This window comes from Sorex fumeus, unplaced genomic scaffold (genome assembly GCF_029834395.1).
Source record: "Sorex fumeus unplaced genomic scaffold, SorFum_2.1 ptg000009l, whole genome shotgun sequence".
Lineage (NCBI taxonomy): Eukaryota > Metazoa > Chordata > Mammalia > Eulipotyphla > Soricidae > Sorex > Sorex fumeus.
Genome location: NW_026606066.1, coordinates 21,045,000 through 21,064,533, shown reverse-complemented (window position 1 = coordinate 21,064,533; position 19,534 = coordinate 21,045,000). Strand labels below are relative to the sequence as shown.

At 39.9% G+C, this 19,534-nt stretch overlaps 1 protein-coding gene across 1 annotated transcript in view; it reads left to right on the top strand.

The window, feature by feature from the left end:
* The window catches only part of STK39 (serine/threonine kinase 39), a 301,932-nt gene extending 287,106 nt beyond the window's left edge, over positions 1-14,826 (top strand). The window contains exons 17-18 of the mRNA XM_056110251.1: positions 348-412; positions 13,313-14,826. Of these exons, the coding sequence (XP_055966226.1) occupies positions 348-412; positions 13,313-13,387 (140 nt within the window). The 3' untranslated portion in view covers positions 13,388-14,826. The remainder of the gene's footprint in view (positions 1-347; positions 413-13,312) is intronic.
* Positions 14,827-19,534: the final 4,708 nt, after the last annotated feature.

The following is a 19,534-nucleotide window of genomic DNA, read 5'->3' as shown; positions in this document are numbered from 1 at the left end:
GTGGGTGAGGGGACTAGAGCTATAGTACATACAGTGTGTAGGGTGCTTGACTTGAATACAACCGATTAGGATTCGATCCCCAGTTACTCCATATGGTCTTCCTAGCCTTCCTAGCATTGTCAGGAATAATCTCTGAGCACAGCTGGATGTGATTCCCCCCCCAAAAAAAAACAAACTGGAAAAAAAAGTGTGACATTTGATCACATATCTATGGACTTAGTGTCTGTAAAAGAACTGATTTTGTAGTTGATTGCATCGCTGACCAAGTTTTCTCAATCATTGATGTGGGTATTCAGTGTTACTAGAAATAATTTTGAACACTTTCTCTCCATGTTTGTATTTTACAGTGGCTGCTAATTTACAGAAGATTGTAGATGATCCCAAAGCTTTAAAAACATTGACATTTAAGTTGGTAAGTGGAAAGTTATGATAAAATAGTAAATGTTTTGCCGTGCTGTGCCAGCAAGGAATCTTAATCTTACTAACCTGATCTGAATTTCCTTACTACTGTTTTCTTTCAGGTTACAACATGTGGGAACATTTTCTTATTACAACTGAAATTTCCTCTTCGTTGAGCAAAATTTTCACCATTAGCTATTTCCTGAGAAAGGGCCAATGCTTCCAATTTGTATTTGTAATCAAAAAGACAAAATTAAACTGAATTCCAAGCAAGCCTCATAATGAAAACTTCCCTGAAGTGAAGGCCAGGAGAATCTAGGCTTTCAAAAATGAGGCTGGTTGATGTGGAAAGGGTGTACTTAATTGGATTCAATGGTGAACAGCTGACTGGTGGTAGAGACCAGTCTCCATTTAACTCCACATTTCAAATCAGAGTAACATCCTCAAAGAGAGGAACTACTCCAATAGTTATTTCTGAAGCCAGAGATTTTAAATATAAGAACAAGGGCAGCCACAGAGATATGTAATAGTAAGCATACAGGGATCAGTTATTAGATCAAGAGGTGTGAGAGAGGTGGTTAGAAATCAAGTGAATTCTTGATAACCCAGAGTAACTTTTTTTATTTAGTCACCTTAAGATAATGACAGAGTTTTTCATGATTGTGTTTCAGGCATGCATTTGTTCAACATCACTTCCTTCACCAGTGTCCAGTGCCCTCCACCAATTACCCCCCACCTCCACCTGCCTCCCGCTCACCAGTCTGTTTCTCTGAGGGGCACTTTTTAAAATATATATGTGGGGATTTTTGTTTATTTTTCGAATTTTATTTTCCCTTACACTCTTCACAAACACTGTGGTTTACAAAGGTGTTCATAATGATTTGTTACAGGCATTCAGTATTCCAACACCAGTCCCACCACCGTTACACCTTCTCTTCTCCATTGTCTTCAATTATCCCAGCCACCCCTTAGGCTTCCTTTCATAGCATGCCATCAGTAATTCGTTTCCCATTGCTTGTTATCAATAATTTGCTAACAGCACTGTCTGTCCACTGTCCTGATCATTGCTAACAGAATGATCAAAATATGTTTTCTTGGAAGAAAGTTAATGAAGATTGTTGTATCTCTCCATGGAATCATTAAGTCCTTGTATATGAGATTATTAAGATGTTATTACAATTTAAGCCCTTTGTGTTTATACTTTGTTAATTGAGATTGGTTGCCTTCTGCATTGCATCCCATCCAATCAGCTATGCTACTCATGGTTTATCAGTGTTGTAGAGTTTGAGATGTCACGCACCTGCATCTCAAATTTATAAATCTAAAAAATTTTAAACACAGTGATACTGCTGGAGTTAAATTATTAATGGGTCTTCAGCTTTAGGGCATGTGTGTGACTGTGAGGGCTTCCAGAAGTAACAAAAAGATGGGGGGAGGTAGCCCATCTCCGACTCCCTAAAAGCCTGGATATTCCAATCACAAAACCTGCATGCCAGAGTTATTCAGCAGATTAATTTCTGCATGAGGCTCTTTCCAAGCAATGGAGTCTGTTTGGGAACAGAGCGGTGGTTGTGGAGTGTGGAAGTTTTGTACTGCCTGAGCTCTGTTTGGGTGAGTGCCGGGCTCACCTGCCCCCTCTACGGTGCCCTGGGCAACTCAGCCTTGCTCAGGGTCCCGAAGGATCTCTGCAACTCGTTGGTCTTTTTCAAGAATTATTTTTGAGGGACTGGAGCGATAGTACACTGGGTAGGGCATTTTCCTTGCATGTGGCCAACCCAGGTTTGATTCCCAACCTCCCTTATAGTGCCCTGGTCCCCTGAGCACTGCCAGGAGTAATTCCTGAGTGCATGAGCTAGGATTAACCCCTGTGCATTGCCGGGTGTGACCCAAAAACAAAAAAAAATAAAAGAAGAAGAATCATTTGTGAGTCTCTGGATCATTGCCGGTAAATGAGCTTAATTGATGCCGGAGATGGTTTGTGGGCGTGACTCTAAAATATATATGTTTTTGCATTGTGGTTTAGGGTTTCATACATACTATTCACCACCTTTGAGCACCACCTTCTCCTCCAGGATGGTTTTCCCTTCACCATTGCTATCGTCCCCTCAGGTGTATATTTTCTACTGAATACCACTTCTCATGTTCTTTGGTTCCATTATTTTTGGTTATTTGTTATTCCACCATTACATTTCTTCATATCCCACATGCAAAAGATTATTGTGTCAGTCTCTCTCCCTCTGACCAGTTTCCCTCAGCATGATGCTCTCCAAGTCCTACTATGTTGCAGCAAATTGCATGACTTTATCTTTTCTTATGACTGAGTGATATTCCATTGTGTATATGTACCATAGTTTCTTTCCCCAGTCATCTATTCCTGAAGAGTTCAGTTGTTTCTGGATGTTAGCTATAGTGGATAGTGCTGCAAGGAACATGGGGTACCAATGTATTTTGTCCATTTTGTTTTTGAGTCCTTGGGGTATATTATGGAAAGTTGCATTACTAGTTCAAATAGAAGCTCAATTCCTAGATTTTTTTAGGAATGTACATACTTTTTTCCAGAAAGACATTCCATCATCTGCAGTGAACCAGAACCCCTTTCTCCCACAACCATGCCATTATTCTTGTGCTTTTTGATGTCTGCCAGTCTAAAGTGACTCTTTATCTAAAAGTTTTAGCAAATAATACATTAACTGATTCACTTAAATTATCAATTCATTTTAGTTAAGACCAGAGTATTGCCCCATGAAATTTGAGATCAAGATGACCAACACTTGGCTATACACTGTGTGTAATGGTAATATGGCTTTCTTATTTTTTGAGAAAATGTAATAGAAAAATGCGTGTGGCCAAAATTATTCATTACTTACTATAAATGTTAGCTGGATGCTAATTAACATTCTTGGTCATCTATTTAAGAATGGCTAGACCTTGTGATCACTTGATCACTTGACATCCCATTACTCATCAATTTGCTTCAGTGGGTGTCAGTAATATCTCTATTCATCCGTCACATGCTAGGGTAGCCCAATGGCGGCGTCTTGCTCCAGGAACACGAAGAGCCTCAAACCGCAGACCTTGTGATAAAAGAAATAAAACAAAGATTTTCATACAGAAATAACTTATCAGAAGCAATCCAATTTTTTAAATTTTTATTTTAATGAATCACCATGAAGTTACAGACTTACAAACTCCCATGATTACGTTTCAGTCATACAATGATTGAGTACCCATCCCTCCACCAGTGTCCATTCTCTACCACCAGTGTTCCCAGTATCCCTCCCGCCACCAACCAATCCCCTCCCTGCCTCTGTGACAGGCACTTTCTCTTTTACTCTTTATCTCCTTTTGGGTGTTATGATTTGTAATATGAATACTAAGTGGTCATCATGTTTGGTCCATAGTCTACTTTCAGCACACATCTCCTATCCTGAGCAAGCCCTCCAAGCATCATTTACTTGGTGGTCCCTTCAATCCATTTTGTTTTGTTAATAAAACAACATTTTGTTCAGACAGAGAGGAATATTGAACAATTCATAATCTCTCATCTCTGTTGTCCTTCTAATTCACCTATATATTTATGAATGTTTCCTTTATATAATAGGTTGATGAGAAAGTGGTATACTATGTTAGCATTTTAGGCCAAAGTAAATATTCATTTTTATATGTAAAAACATAGCATACCACCTCCAGGGGCTAGAGTGATAGCACAGCGGATAGGGCATTTGCCTTACATGAGGCCCACGTGGCCGTCCCGAGTTCGATTCCTCTGATCCTCTGGGAGAGTCCGGCAAGCTACCGAGAGTATCTCGCCCACAAGGCAAAGCCTGGCAAGCTAACCATGATGTATTCGATATGCCAAAAACAGTAACAACAAGTCTCATAATGGACACGTTACTGGGCCCGCTTGAGCAAATCGATGAACAATAGGAGGACAGTGCTACAGTGCAGTGCTACCACCTCCAGAAAATTTTCCTAATTTTAAACATGTAAACCAAGACAAGATGAAGATTTTCATGCTAACTTATTCCCAGTCTCTAAACTTTTGTCTTAAAAAAAAAAGGAATAACAGCTGTGATTCTTTTTTAATTCCTGAAGGTTTTATACAAATACCTACTAGACTATCTTTAGACAAAATCAAGAATAATGGAAGAGCCCCCCCCACCTTTATCCCTCCTAAACTTGGGTTAGTTTCCTGGATTCTCTTCATTCCGTCCTTTCTCTTCATCCACATTTCCTGTACTTTAATAGTTTCTTATCTTTCTAGGCTGCTCTGCCTCCTCCAGTTTGCTAGCTCACCAGCTCTGTTTACCACACCAAGGCAATAACTAAAGTAATTCTTGCACAGTCCCAGTAGTGGTGTTCTTCTTTTCTAAAGTGCAAGCCCCCCAGCTATGGGTAAGGAAGCAGTCATGGATCAGACCTCCTCATTTCCTGCATTCTCTTTCTTTACCCACCTTCTTCTCATTTTGTTCTTCATCAGTTCCTTCTATTCTTTCTAAAAATTTACTTTGGCATTCTTGGGGAAGAGAGGGAGATACACTAGTGCTACACATTGTGTTGGAGTTATGTGCATGAAAGATTATCACTGTCACTGTCCCGTTGTTCATCAATTTGCTCCAGCGGGTCCAGTAACGTCTCCATTGGAGACTTTTGTTGTTACTGTTTTTAGCACATCAAATACATCATGAGTAGCTTGACAGGCTCTGCCGTGCGGGCGAGATACTCTCGGTAGCTTGCTGGGCTCTCCTAGAGGGGCAGAGGAATCGAACTCGGGTCGGCCATGTTGGCTGCGTGCAAGGCAAACGCCCTACTGCTGTGCTATCGCTCCAGCCCCCATGAAAGATTATCATTAATAATATTTTTTAATTGAATTTTATTTGTTTTTAAGTTGGATCACAGTGAGATACAGAGTTACAGAGTTGTTCATGATTGGGTTTCAGTTTTATTTAGTGTTGAAACACCCATTCCTTTACAAGTATAAGGTTAGGTGGGGAGGAACTGGGAACACTGGAGGTGGAAAATGTACATTAACAGTATTTTACTTTTTTGTCTTTAATTGCTATTTTTATTTGAAATATTTTCTATCATATATGAGATTAGCCCTCCCGTTGTTCGTTGATTTGCTCGAGCGGGCCCAGTAACGTCTCCATTGGAGACTTCGTTGTTACTGTGTCTGGCATATCAAATACGTCACGGGGGGCTTGCCAGGCTCTGCCGGGGCTTACCTTTTTTAAAATTAATTCATTTTTATGATTTTTTTTTTTACTGAATCACTGTGAGATGAGATAGACCCTTGCAAAGCTAGTCATGATTAGGTTTCAGTCATAGAGTCTTCCACCAGTGTACATTGTACATTTCCCAGCATCAGTGTTCCCAGTTTCCCTCCCATCAGCCCTTCCCTCACCCCCGCCTACCTCTATGACAGGCACTTTGGGTGTCAGTCTCTTATTAATTAATAGTATTGTGAATCACAGAACCTCAATTATTTTTTAAAACCTTAAAAAAATAAAAACTTACTTTACTTCAGCCATAATATATAATTTTCCCTTTACAGTTGTTTCTAACCCCAGTAAAAGAACTGGAGTTATGATTTCTGCATCATACCTTCTTTTTTTTTTAACTAGAATTCTCTTGCCCTTGCATGCACAGACAAGAACCACTACTATTACTTGTGCAGCCACTGTGGATGGGCAGTGCCAGAAGTGGGCAGCCCAGGGGCTCGACATCACAGCCTCACACTTGCAAGACAGGTGCTATTTGCTGCTGAGCTGTTCCTCGTGTCCTTTATTAGGTTCATTTAGTATCTTGGGAATCTGAGGCTCTATAAAACTCACTTGTTTAAGGTCCATTAGTGCCGAAGTTGAGAATTCAGCCTTGTGGTCTGTCTTACAAGACTCTCTTCTCAGCAGCTGTTTGGGGCAGGACCCTGTGGCCGCCATACACTTTTGTTTTTCTGTGGGTTCACCCAGATAGATCCTCATTCATCTTTGATCTAGCGCAAGGTCCAGATTCAGTAAAACTGACGAGTCTGCATGAGTCCTCCGTGAGAATCACACAGGGAGACCCCTTCTGCTCAAAATTTTTGAGTAGAGAGGGGATGTTCCCAGTGTAATGAAAATGATGACTTTTACCCCAAATATAAGATATCTGATAATGCCAAACTCAGTAACCTCTATCTTTCACTTAACTCTTTCAGCCCTAATTAACACCTGAAAGGGTTTCATTGTTACCAGTTGCCAGCTGGTTCGACATCCACTTAGGGGCTAATTTGAACTGATTCTTGATCTAATATTCTATAGGACACTAACATCCTGGTAAACCACCAGAGATTCAAGTGCCTTTGTTCATCCATGGAGTTATTTTTATTGAAGAATAAAAGATCAAAGAAGCATATTTCCTCCCACGCTTCTGCTGCTCCCAGGCCTAATATCTCTGGGCTGTTTCTCATTTAATCTCACAGCTTCCTTTGCTTTCGGAAGGAAGTGTTAGGGCCCCAAAACTGCCTGGTATTGTTTGGTATGTGATTTTTTTTCCTTTTCTTTCCTTTTCCTTCTCTTTTCTTTTTTAATTGCTGTGCAGTCCTTAACCCAGGGGCTGGCAGGGGCACTTGAGAATTTTGAAAACATCCACTGAATGTTCCCATTTTCAGCCAAAGCTGTCATGCATTCCATTTGTCTATGGCTCATTCTCCAATCTTTTTCCCTCTCCTGGCCCCTGTTGGAACCATTTGGCCCAGCTTTGAAAAGGTGTCCATCCACACCTTATATATCTGCTGAGGTAAGAAAAACAATGGCCTCACGGGCAAATATACTAGTTCCATAAAGTACAGATCTTTGTACTTTATGGAACTAGTATATTTTATGGAACTAGTATATTATACTTTGTACTTGTATCTTTGTACTGTGTACTTTGTACACAGTAACACAGCAGCATTATTACGTGCTTGTCCAGTGAAATGTTTAGTCATTTGAAAAATAAGTGAAGTGTGATGTCCGCTGCTGGCACAGGGCAGGGACAGGCAGGGCAGGACTAGAAATCTTTTGTTATTAGCATCATACCTTTTTCAAAGTGTTTCAGGCATAGAGGGCATTTCAGCTCCCCTATTACATTGGCATATACTTTGACAGATCAGTACTCTATTCTTAAAAACCTTGGAACAATCTTTGTAAAATGTTTTCATCATTTAAAAGTTAACTCCCTTAGGGCTGGCATCTTAATACAGCAGGTAGGGTGCTTGACTCTCATTGGTATCCCATATGATCTGAGCTCATCAGGAGTGATCGCTGAGCACAGAGCCAGGAGATGCCATGATTACCACCAGGTTTGGCCCCAAAACAAAACAAACACAAATATTGGCTACTCTGCCGCTTCATAAAGTGAGTCTCTCTGTTTCCGATGTAGAATTTTAGAAATCCCACCTCAGTGGAAATAGAAACTAAGACATTTAATTGGCCCTTGAAGAGAGAATACAAATTGTAAGTATATGTAATTAGCATTCAATTGGTACACATTTACATGCGCATTATTACAGATTTTAGTTACTGAAGTTTAATAACATGCATTGCAACTAGGCATTTAATTAAGTATTCTGGCAGCCGGTGAGGAAAGGGCCTAATTTTTAGAAACTTTTGACTTAAGCAGGAAAGATGCGTAACTAGGGTAATGTTTCTTAAAGTACAGGTAATGCCAAGACTGAAATAAGACTAAAAACTACCAGCAAGTATAGTCTTTCTCCTCCGACTGAAAGATTTGGGGTAGGAGAAAGGTGATACAGAGACATGAGGGGAATTTAGTTCACAAAGACCCATGTAGGGGTCAGAGAGATAGTCAGTGGTTAAGGCATTTGCCTTATACACCGCTGACTCTGGTTGATCTCCAACAACATTTATTCCCCTGAGCACCATTCAGTATGACCCCCATTCTCCTCCGCCCCCAAAAAGGGTGCAAGGAAATAGTATGAAATGATACTAAACCCTTGACCTTGGATTATAAAACTATATTAGCATGAGTGGGGCTGGAGCGATAGCATAGCAGGTAGGGCGTTTGCCTTGCATGCAGCCAACATGACCGACCTGAGTTCGATTCCTCTGCCCCTCTCGGAGAGCCCGGCAAGCTACCGGGAGTATCTCGCCCTCACGGCAGAGCCTGGCAAGCTCCCTGTGACGTATTCGATATGCCAAACACAGTAACAACAAAGTCTCCAATGGAGCCGTTACTGGGTCCGCTCGAGCAAATCGATGATCAACGGGAGGGCCTTTACTTTATTAGCATGAGTGGGGCATCACAGAATGTGTGTGTGTGTGGGGGGGGGCTGAAAAGGTGAACTAGAGGTGACAGCAGGACAGTGATGGAGGGTCTCTGCATTTTGAGGGTTGTGCAGGTGCAGTAACAGTGTCAGTGCTGCTAACATTAACCCTCATTGGGACTGTGTCACCTAAACTCTAATATAAAATGTAGCACTGTAGCACTGTCCTCCCATTGTTCATTGATTTGCTCAGGGCACCAGTAATGTCTCCATTGTGAGACTTGTTACTGTGGAATACGTCATGCGGAGCTTGCCAGGTTTTGCTGTGCAGGCGGGATACTCTTGGTAGCTTGCTGGGCTCACCGAGAGGGGCGAAGGAATTGAACCTGGTTCGGCCGAGTGCAAGGCAAACACCCTACCTGCTGTGCTATCACTCCAGCCCAAAATAAAATGAAGTTTTTTTTTTTAAAAAAAAATACATTTTAAAGTATCCACACATTACTCTAATAAAAAGCAGGAGGCAGTCCATGTGGAAGCTGTGAATGTCCTGCTCCAAGCATATTTCCCAGACCAATATTTTCCCCTGGAAACTCAATAAAAATATTGAGTCTTCGGTCCCAAGCCTGGTAACGAACCAGGAGTGCATCGGGCAGAGATGTCCAGGAATCTGTTTTACAAGCTCTCCAGATGTGGATGATTCATCTAAAAGCAAATTTGGAGCATCACACTTTAGAGGACAGTGGTTTTCACACTCTGTTGAGCTCTCCAATTGTGCCAGGAGCTCACAGGAGAGAATTAGTGCCCAGGCTACAGGGAAGGTCCATTCCATCACAGACGTCAGTCAGTCAGGGTGCTTCCAGAGAGTCCCCAGGTTCAGGGTGACCACCTGACATTAGCCACCATGCAAGTTGTCACTCAGCTGCTACGAAATAAATTTAAAAACTAGTAAGATTTAAATATAAAAGACCAAATACACTTAGGAGTTTTTCTACCACCTCAAGAAACTTGAGTGTGCATCTTGTTAATGTTGTGACATACTGCAGTCAGCTCCAGGAAATGCAGCTGTGAGCTAGCCTGAGCAGTAAGTCGAACGGGCTGTCTTTTCTGGTTCTTTGTGGAAGATTGGACTGTTTCTAATACACATTATTATATTCGTATGACCTAGTCTGTTTAATCAATTATATTAACATATGTATGACTTAGACTTTGTTAAAATTTAATGGTATTAATATATAAATATGGAGAATACACAGTATTATAATTATACATGAATTACAGGTTTGGGCATTCTCAATTATTTTTAAGGTGTAATGGAATCCTGAGACCAAAGCATTTGTGACCTGCTGCTTTAAAAAGGGTCTCTGGTCTCTCAAGATTTCAGGATTATTTGCATGTTATCCTCATTATGTTGATTTTTAGCAATAGTGAGAAAGACAAGAACTGAGCCTTGGTTCAGTGAAGGTGAGCAAGAATGGAGGAGAAAAGGTCAAATGCCTTTGCAGCAAAGTCAGAAAATTTAGTAGGGGCCAGGAAATAACATTCCAGTAGCCAAAAGAGGCTGAGAATAAAGGAGGATACGGATTTCCCAAGACCCCCTATTAACTCGTCTAAACTTAAGTTCTACTTCCACTGCCCCTCACAAGAGGGATTTAATGCTTTCCTTTCAACTAGGCATAACCACCCTCTGAATACTTTGTTTCTGGTTCTGTCATTTCAACCTCCTGCTATTCCCTTGTCAACTTTCTGACATGGTCTGGAAACTGATTGCTGATCTCTGTAGTTGCCAGTCTGACCTTTTGGGTCAGTCACCCCACCAGGAGTTTGCCTTCAGCTATTTCAGTTACCTATTAATTACAATCTCACAAGAAGTCTCTGTCCCATTCCACTGGGTTGAGTAATGAGAGTGTTAGCAGTAGGAGGGTGGAAGGGAAGGTTTAGGAAACCAGTGTTAGTGGGGTGAAAGAATTGGCTGGAGAGGTGAGTATTGCAGTATTAGCATGACAACACTCACTGGAAAATAGCTCAGCTGAAAAGCTGCTTCATGCCTATCTGTTTCGTCAACAAGTGATACAGAAGTGTTTCCTATCACCATTTTCTGGCTACACAGTAAAAATCAGACTTCACTGAATATTTTGACTGTCCCATAAATCACTGGACAGGTACCAAGTAAATTCTTTAACAGTGAACTAATTTTTTCCTACCCTTTAAGCTACAGATTTTTAAAATATAAGCTGAACTATTCACTTTGAGTATTACTTTAAAACATTCTAATTTTATGGGGCTTGGGGGGAGAGTTTTGTTTGTTTCTGTTTTTAAGGCCAATCCATCTGTGCTCAGGACTGACGCCTGAGTGCATTCAGGGATCACACCTGGTGGGACTCAGACCCATATGTGGTGCTGACATTGAATGCAGGTGGCCCTAGTGCAAAGCAATCATCTAATTGCTGTCCTGTTACTCTGGCTTAAATTATATTTTTAATTTGATGTTTACAAGCAGTGAAAATGCCGGGGTTAACAAAGGGCGGAACTTGCTGTGTACCGTTTTTTTTTTTGGAATGGCACTAAGCAACTTCACTGTGATTGGGGAGGTCAGGAAAAGGCTGAGAGTCTTTTGCTAATTCATTGCTCAATACCCTTCATTCATCAAACTTGCCTCCAGATTGGAGGGTAGTAGGGTATTTCCGTTCTCTTTTGATAAAGTATTTGGCGCACTATAATTTGGTTGATTTTAGGTAAATAAACATATCATAAACATAAGAAACAAAATATGTTATGAAAAATGTTTTGGTACAGACATGTATATGTCATGAGTCATTCCACTTCTTGGCTACTGTTGGTTTTGGTTTTCTTTAGTTTGGCTGCAGTCATTGGTGCTTAGGGGTTACTCCCAGATCTGTATGTAGGTGCGTGAGGGATGGGAGGAGCTGCGCCACTCTCAGGAGTGCTCAAAGGACGATGCAGTGCTAGGAGTGGAACCCGGGTCATCTACATGCAAAGCATTTGTTCAGCCAGTTGACCTATCACTGTTCCCCCGCTTTTTGTGCAAGGAGAGAGGAGCCTCCCCATCAGTGTTTAGGCCTTGTACCAGGGCCTCTGCATGCCAGGCTTGTGCTCCAACCCTTTGAGCTTTGTGTGTGTGTGTGTGTGTGTGTGTGTGTGTGTGTGAGAGAGAGAGAGAGAGAGAGAGAGAGAGAGAGAGAGAGAGAGATAAAACTCAAATCACTACTGCCTTGATTAACCCACTAAGGCAGACCCACTCTTCTATTTATTTTAATAATCTTTTAATTTTTTTTGAATAATTTTCTTTAGAAATTAGACTCTGGAGCCAGAGTGATAGTTGTACAGTGGGTGGGTTGCTTGTACGATGTGGCTGACCTGAGTTTGATCCCCAGCATACCATATGGTTCCCCAATCCCCACTGCAATGATCCCTGAGCATAGAGCAGGAGTAAGCCCTGAGCAACACTGTATATATGCATATATATAGTATTATAGAGAATATATAGAATATATTCTCTATAAATCCTCTATATATTGTGGCCCCCAATATAAATAGATTCTAATTAGAAAAATCACCTTAAAATTGAAAGAAGATTTTTGTATTGTTATTGGCAGACATATGATTCAGTTTCTAAGTCGGCAACCATAGCACAATGGTGGTTTAATCTGTTCAGTACATTTTGGAGGGCAGGGGTGGTTCTCCCAAACAGTGTTCAGAGGGCATTCCTGGTGCTGCAGGCTAACTTGGTCAGACAGTTCAATGCTGGGGCCTAAGGATGTGGTGGTGCTGGGGAGCTTTGAGGTTGCAGGGCTCTCACCGGAGTCTGTGCGTATAGAGCAGCCCATGCCTCTGCCCTATGCCATCTCTCCAGCCTGCAGAATGGCATTTGTTTCTTGTTCTGGGTTTTTTTTCTTTTTTGGTTTATTTTTGTTTGGGGGCCACAATGCACAGTGCCTGGGGATCACTCCTAGTAGTACTCAGGCACCATGTGGTGCCAGAGATGGAACCCAGGCCTCCTGCATGCAAAGGTTATGCTCAAGCCCTTTGAGTCTTTTCTCTGGCTCCACTTGATGGTATTTAAAAAGATAATGCCTCGGGGACTGGAGCAATAGCACAGTGGGTAGGGTGTTTGCCTTCCACTCGGCCAAACTGGGTTTGATTCCCAGCATCCCATGTGGTCCCCTGAGCACCGCCAGGGGTAATTCCTAAACGCAGAGCCAGGAGTAACCCCTGTGCATAGCCAGGTGTGACATAAAAAAAAGATAATGCCTCAAGGCCAGAGCGATAGCACAGCAGGTAGGCAGGTAGGACACTTACCTTGTACAAGATCTACCTGGGTTTGATGCCCTGCACCTGTAGTCCCTCGAGCTCCCACCTCCAGGAATGATCCCTGACCACAGAGCAGGGAGTAAGCCTAAGCTTAGCACAGTTAGGTGTGATCCAAACACAAAATAAACAAAATAATACAAGTTAAAAGCTAATGCATCCCTTTCCCTAGTTCTCTTCTGTACCTGATCACAGGATGACCAGATTTCTTCCAGCAATTAGCACCCATGGTCCTTCAAGAGAGGCATCTTGGGAAGTCCCCTTGGATCCATCCCTTGAACAAATCTTTCCAAGGCAGCCATTGGCAAACCAGCAGTGACACTGTCTTCTTTCTCATTCCAGGCTTCTGGCTGTGATGGGTCGGAGATTCCTGATGAAGTGAAGCTGATTGGGTTTGCTCAGTTGAGTGTCAGCTGATGTATGTCACTCAGCATCACCCTGAATCTGTCATGCCCCCCTCACAACACTCCCCTCAGCCTTTCCCCAATCCCCCACTCTCACTCCCCAGAAAAATCAGAAGATTGTGAAGAGTCTGGCTTCAATGAAATGGGATAAAAAAAATTTTAAAAAACGACAGCACTCCGAGTTCTGCTTTATTCTCTAGCAATCCACAGTATGAAAACAAGCAAATGCCACAGCTGCACGACTGTTGCTATTTTTTCCAAAAGCTGTTTAATATTCTTAGCAACCAATTTGGATATCCCTTAAGTGAAAAGAATGTGAAATACACTCAGGTGGTCCTATTTATTGGCTAAAGAAATTTTTTCTATCAGAAGCCTATTCTATCATTATCCTTTCTGTTATAATACTTTAATTGTACATCTGACAATACTGCCTCTTTTATGTTGTATTTAGAAATTAATATACTTATAAAATTAAGATTTATTAGCCAAACTTGAATTCTAGTTTTAAAACTGACTGTGAATTTTATTTTTCATATATTTATGCATTACATACCTTAGCTATAAGGAAAAAAAGTTTTGATTATATGCTTCTTGCAGTTAATCTCTTGTTATTTAAACAAAGTTTCAGATCTATCTTTGGAGCATTTGTAACTTCTGATTTTTGAAATGACTGAATTAGAAACTAGGATGCCTTTTTTTTTCTTTTTTTCTTGCCTAAAAAATACCAATCCACAATCTGATTGTCTATTGGGAGAGGGAGGTGCCTTGTAAACTTTCATATTAAGAATGTGCCTGAGGCTGCTTTATTCTGAAATAGTCTCAGAACTAAAATTTCCTTTACATAAAGTGGCATATATAAGTTTTGCTTCATTGGAATGGTTAGAATGCTATGTTATGTTGCCATTCTATTAGAATGCTAATTATGTGCCCATCTCTGATTTGACTTCTCCTTAAGTGATAGGATTTATTGTTCCAAAGGTGATAAACTTGAAAATACCAGAATCTGAATTTTACTTGAAATTCTGCAGAATACCCAGATAGAGTGAAAAAATAATAGGATTTTGTGCAATGACTAAGAAATAAAACGCTGTTAAGTTTCAAAAATAAATACTTTCAACCCAAGTACCCTCTGCTTGACTATATATTCGAGAAAAAAAACCCTGAGGATTTTCAAATTGGAATCTAAACGTTCAGGGACGTGGGCGCCCAGGATGTACCATTTGCTCTTTCCTAGCTAACCCTAGATATGGCAGCTCTTTAATGTACTTTAAAAAGCAAATATATATTACTAAGGAAAAAGTTATTTATAATTGCCTTGTCATAATTGTTAAGGTGTTCTAGAGCCATTTGCATACAATTTAATGTAATTTCATTCCATTCTATTGTTTACACAACAATTACTCAAAGATGACTGCAAAGGTAAAAGGAAAATAAAAGTGTATTGCACAAAGATATTGTGTCACCTGTTTTGTTCCTCCTTTAGGCATTATCTTCATTGCTGCAGTGATATTTCGCACTTTCATTAAATGCCTACTAAGAATTGACCAGTGAAAAGTGCCTACAGGAAGAATAAGGCATGTAATCCGTAGGAGAATCAAGTTTGACACACTTGAACTAGATGAAAGAGAGAATGAAAGACAAACACTCACTCTCCATTAGACAGAGTCTGAATCATAACCGTAGCAGGCTACAGGCAACAAAAGGCTGATTCCTTCCAGCTGCTTCACTTGAGCATGTTGGGAACTGAGGCTTGGAGTGTTGACAGTGACTTGTCCAAGACCCTTCACAGAGCTGGACCCAGGTCCCTGGATTCCTGACATCCAGAGCATGTTCTTAAAACAGTGTTGAAAAAGACATGAACAACTGGAGAAACTAACTTTACAATGTGGTGATAAATGTTACTGAATATCTAATTTTTTAATTAAAAACAATTTTATTTGGAATCACAGTGAGAAGCACAGGTACAAGGTTGTTCATGGTTGAGTTTCAGTTATATAATATTCCAGTACCCGTTTCTTCACCAGTGTACATTTCCCACCACCAATGACCCAGTTTCCCTCCCCATCCCCCACCTTAGGGATAGGAACTTTTCCTCCCCCCCCCATTCCGTCCCCCTCCTATCCCCCTTTTCCCCTCCTCCCCCTTCTCCACCTCTTCTCCTTCCTCCTCCTCCTCCCTCCCTTTTTTCTTCATATCTTTCCTAATGGTGTTTGAGGAAACTTCCACACATTGATGTAATAGGATAAAGATTTTTTAAATAAAAAGGGAGGTGGCATTAGCACATGAGGTTCCCTTTGCTTCTCCCATTCTGTGTGACATTGCAACATATCAAAGGTTCTCTGCTTGTCACACCAGGACTGCAGAGAGATCCTCACATCTGTGCATCTGAAGGTAAGGCAGAAGAACTGGGGGAGTGGTCGTGCCTTCGAACTCATTGTGCAGCGCTGGCTGAGGGAGGGCAACAACAGCACAGGTGCTCAAACCCTCTGCCCCAGTGACTCTGTCAACTGTGGTCCTCCATGACCATCTCCCAGGACCCCAATGGCACCTCAGGGCAGCTGTGGTAGCACACGTACAACTCCATTTCCCCTTCCCCACACACTGTTACTGGAAGCCCAGCTACTTCCACTGTGGTGGCAGGACCTAGGAAGCAAGCAGCCACCCCACCCCCCACCACCAAAGTAGTGGGTGCACTATCACCAGCACTGTTACCAGAACCTCAGTAGCACAGTGATCAAGGCTCTGGCGACTCCTCTGGCAGAGGTAGGTGTTACTTCGTACTCTACAATATTGCCAGGGAGAATGCGGGTGAGAGAAACCAAAAGCTTATGCTATGGTGCCACCTACTGGAAAACAAAAGAAAAGGTATCTCATAACTAAGTAAATTAGAATCAAAGCAAAAGTTGACTTAGAGGGTGTTTGTACCAAACACACCAGCACAGCACAGGACAATGTCACTAATCACCATGAGAAACCAGAGTAACGTGTCACCTAAAGAAAATGAAAAATCTCTAGAAAACGAGCAAAGTCATGAGGGATTGTGATTCTATTTAAAATAGAATTTAAAATAGCTATTATGAAGAAATGCAACAAACCTATGAGAAACCTCAGGCACTTCCAGTAAAACCAGCAATAAAAGAAAAATGATTTTATTTTTCAGAACTAATGATTTAATGAAGAGATTGAAACACAAATGCATAATAACCCACACAAATTCAAGAACTGAACAATAAATGAAATAACAAATGAAATCGAAGACATTAGAGATAGTGCATACATGTAGCACTCTCTGTAGCACTCTCCTCCCGTTGTTCATCGATTTGCTCGAGCAGGCACCAGTAACATCTCACAACAAATTGTGTGACTTGTTGTTACTGTTTTTGGCATACTGAATGTGAAAGAATTAGATATAAGGTAAATAAATGTCAAAATTATTTGCATGGAAGGGGAAAGAGAACTAAAAAATATTTTAATGAAGCACCTCTAGGAGGATGGATTCCACTAGAAAATGAAACAATAATAATGGGTATAATAGATTATTGTGAGCTTAAATAATAGCTGGAGAAGAAACTGAATACACAAGTTCACAAAGATAAAAGAACACTTATTTATCACAATGCAAAAAGACCTTTACCAAGATATTATAGAAAATTATCAAAAGACAGCGACAAAAAATATTAAAGGCACTAACTAGAAAAAAAATCCAGTAACTTAGTTCCCCCATTATGCTATCACATTTTCAGAAGAAAGACTACAGACCTAAAAAATAATAGCCAAATTAAAATATTAAAAGAAAAATTGTCAGTCAAGATTACTGTATCCTGCAAAGTTATCCTTCAGATATGAAATATATATATCCTTCTGACAGACATTTTCTGGACAGTGTAGTAGTTTACCATGTTGTGAGTGTAATTAACTGTTTCAGAATAGGATATTAACAATTAGGGTATTAAATAGGGAGTATTAAAATAGAAATGTCAAAGGCTAAAACAAAATGACTAAATGTTTCAGTCTAGCAATTAAAGATAATCGGTGGTAACAAAACCATTAAAAGATGAAAAAAATAACTAGAGATAACTAGCAGAAAAATTTTATTTATGAGATAACTAGCAGAAAAATTTTATTTATGAGATATTTTATAAAATCCTCATCTTAACCAGGGCTGGAGCAATAGCACAGCGGGTGGTGCATTTGTCTTGCACGCAACTGACCCAGGTTCGATTCTCAGCACCGCCAGGGGTAAAATTCCTGAGTGCAGAGCCAGGAGTAACCCGTGTGCATCGCCAGGTGTGACCCAAAAAGAAAAACAAAACAAAACAATCCTCATCGTAACAATAAAACAAAAATCTACAGCAGACAAAATATTCAAAAGGAAAAACAGGGAAAGAACATAGAAAAGAAACTAAAATATCAGAGTCAGGTAGGAAAAGGAAGCAATGGAGAAATAGAGGACCAGAAAACAAAATGATAACATTAATCCTCTATGTAAGTAGACTGAACGTAGGATTCAAAAGTGACTGTGTCGAATGAAAACCAGCTCAACTATGTGCTGGCCAAAGATGTCTTATTTTGGTTAAAATGATAAAAAAGCACAAACTGGTATGGAATTTAATACTCCAAGCTTACAATATATTTTCAAAGGTGGATACAGCCATAAAAATCTCATTGATTCCAACATAACAGAACAAAAATCAGTATTAACAAAAGAAATAAATCCATCAAGAAGACTTAGTAATATAAAACAATATATGCAAACCAACAGGGGAGAAACAAAACATGCAAGCAAGTAACAGCATATCCGAAAAGAGACTGCAGAACAAATCTAGTAGGAGACTTTAAGTACCCTCCACTTTGAAAAGATCACATAGGTGAAAATCAATAAGGAGACAGAGTAACACATTAGACCAGATGGCTTTAATATATGCACTCATTCAGTCCCAAAGCAGTAGCATACACACTTCTCAAGTGTACACAGAATACTATCAAGGATGAGAAACATATATTGCAACACCAGTCTAAGAATGATTCCATTAAGTATCTGTTTCAGTAACATTGGTATGAAACTAGAAATCAAGGATAAGCAAGCAGAGAAAACCACAAATATATGGAGATTAAACAACATGCTACTGAACAACTACTAGGTCAACAGAAGAATAAAAACAAAAAATGTTAAAAAGATGACATCTTAAAATCAATGGGATAAAGAATAAATGGTATTCAGGAAATTTTACACCAATAGAGTCTTACCTCGAGTTTAAAAAAATGCAATATTTTGTAAAGGAGCTAAAAACTTAATAGATGGGAATTATAAAGATCAGGGCAGGGTTAAGTTAGTAACTTAAAAGACAATGGAAAGGACCAGTAAACTATTTATGCATTAAAAAAAACTTGACAGTTTTTGGTAAAAGAAAAACATGTATTTACATAGAAATCAAAGAAATACAGAGTATCTTTAGAGAATACTATGAATATCTACCAATAAACTGAAAACCTAGAAGAATGCAATCTTAGATGAAAAATGCAATCTTAGATGAATCAGGAAAACAAAAACAAAAACAAACCAAAGCAAAAAACCCCTGAAAATTTTCATGAGTAAACTGGTCAGTAGTAGGGAAATTGAAACAGTAATCAAAATCTTCCACAAAACGAAAGTCCAAGGTAAAGCAGTTTTATGGAAATATAACCAATTATTCAAGGAAATTATCTTCAAAATTCCAAACACACTGAAGAGAAGAGAGATATTTCAACTCAAGACCAATATTATCCTAATTAATAAATATGACATCACACAACAAAGGAAAGTATAAGCTATTGCTGATTAAAATTGCTGGGAAAATCCAAAAATTCAGCAAAGCAAATTAAGTATACTATAAGGATTATATACCATGATCTAATGTAATTTTACAGAATGTTTCAATATTTACAAATCAAAATTATATGTGACATCAAGAGAAAATAATAAAAATCATAACACCTCAATGGATGCAGAAAAACATTTGACAAAATGCAACAACTAGATAGATTGCTCCATAGCTGGAAGCCTGCCTCATGAGCAAAGAGGAGAAGGCAACTGGAATAGAGACGGGATCGCTAAGAAAAAGATTGCAGAATCTGTCAGGATGGGAGATGTGTGCAGAAAGTGGATAAAGGAACAAATATG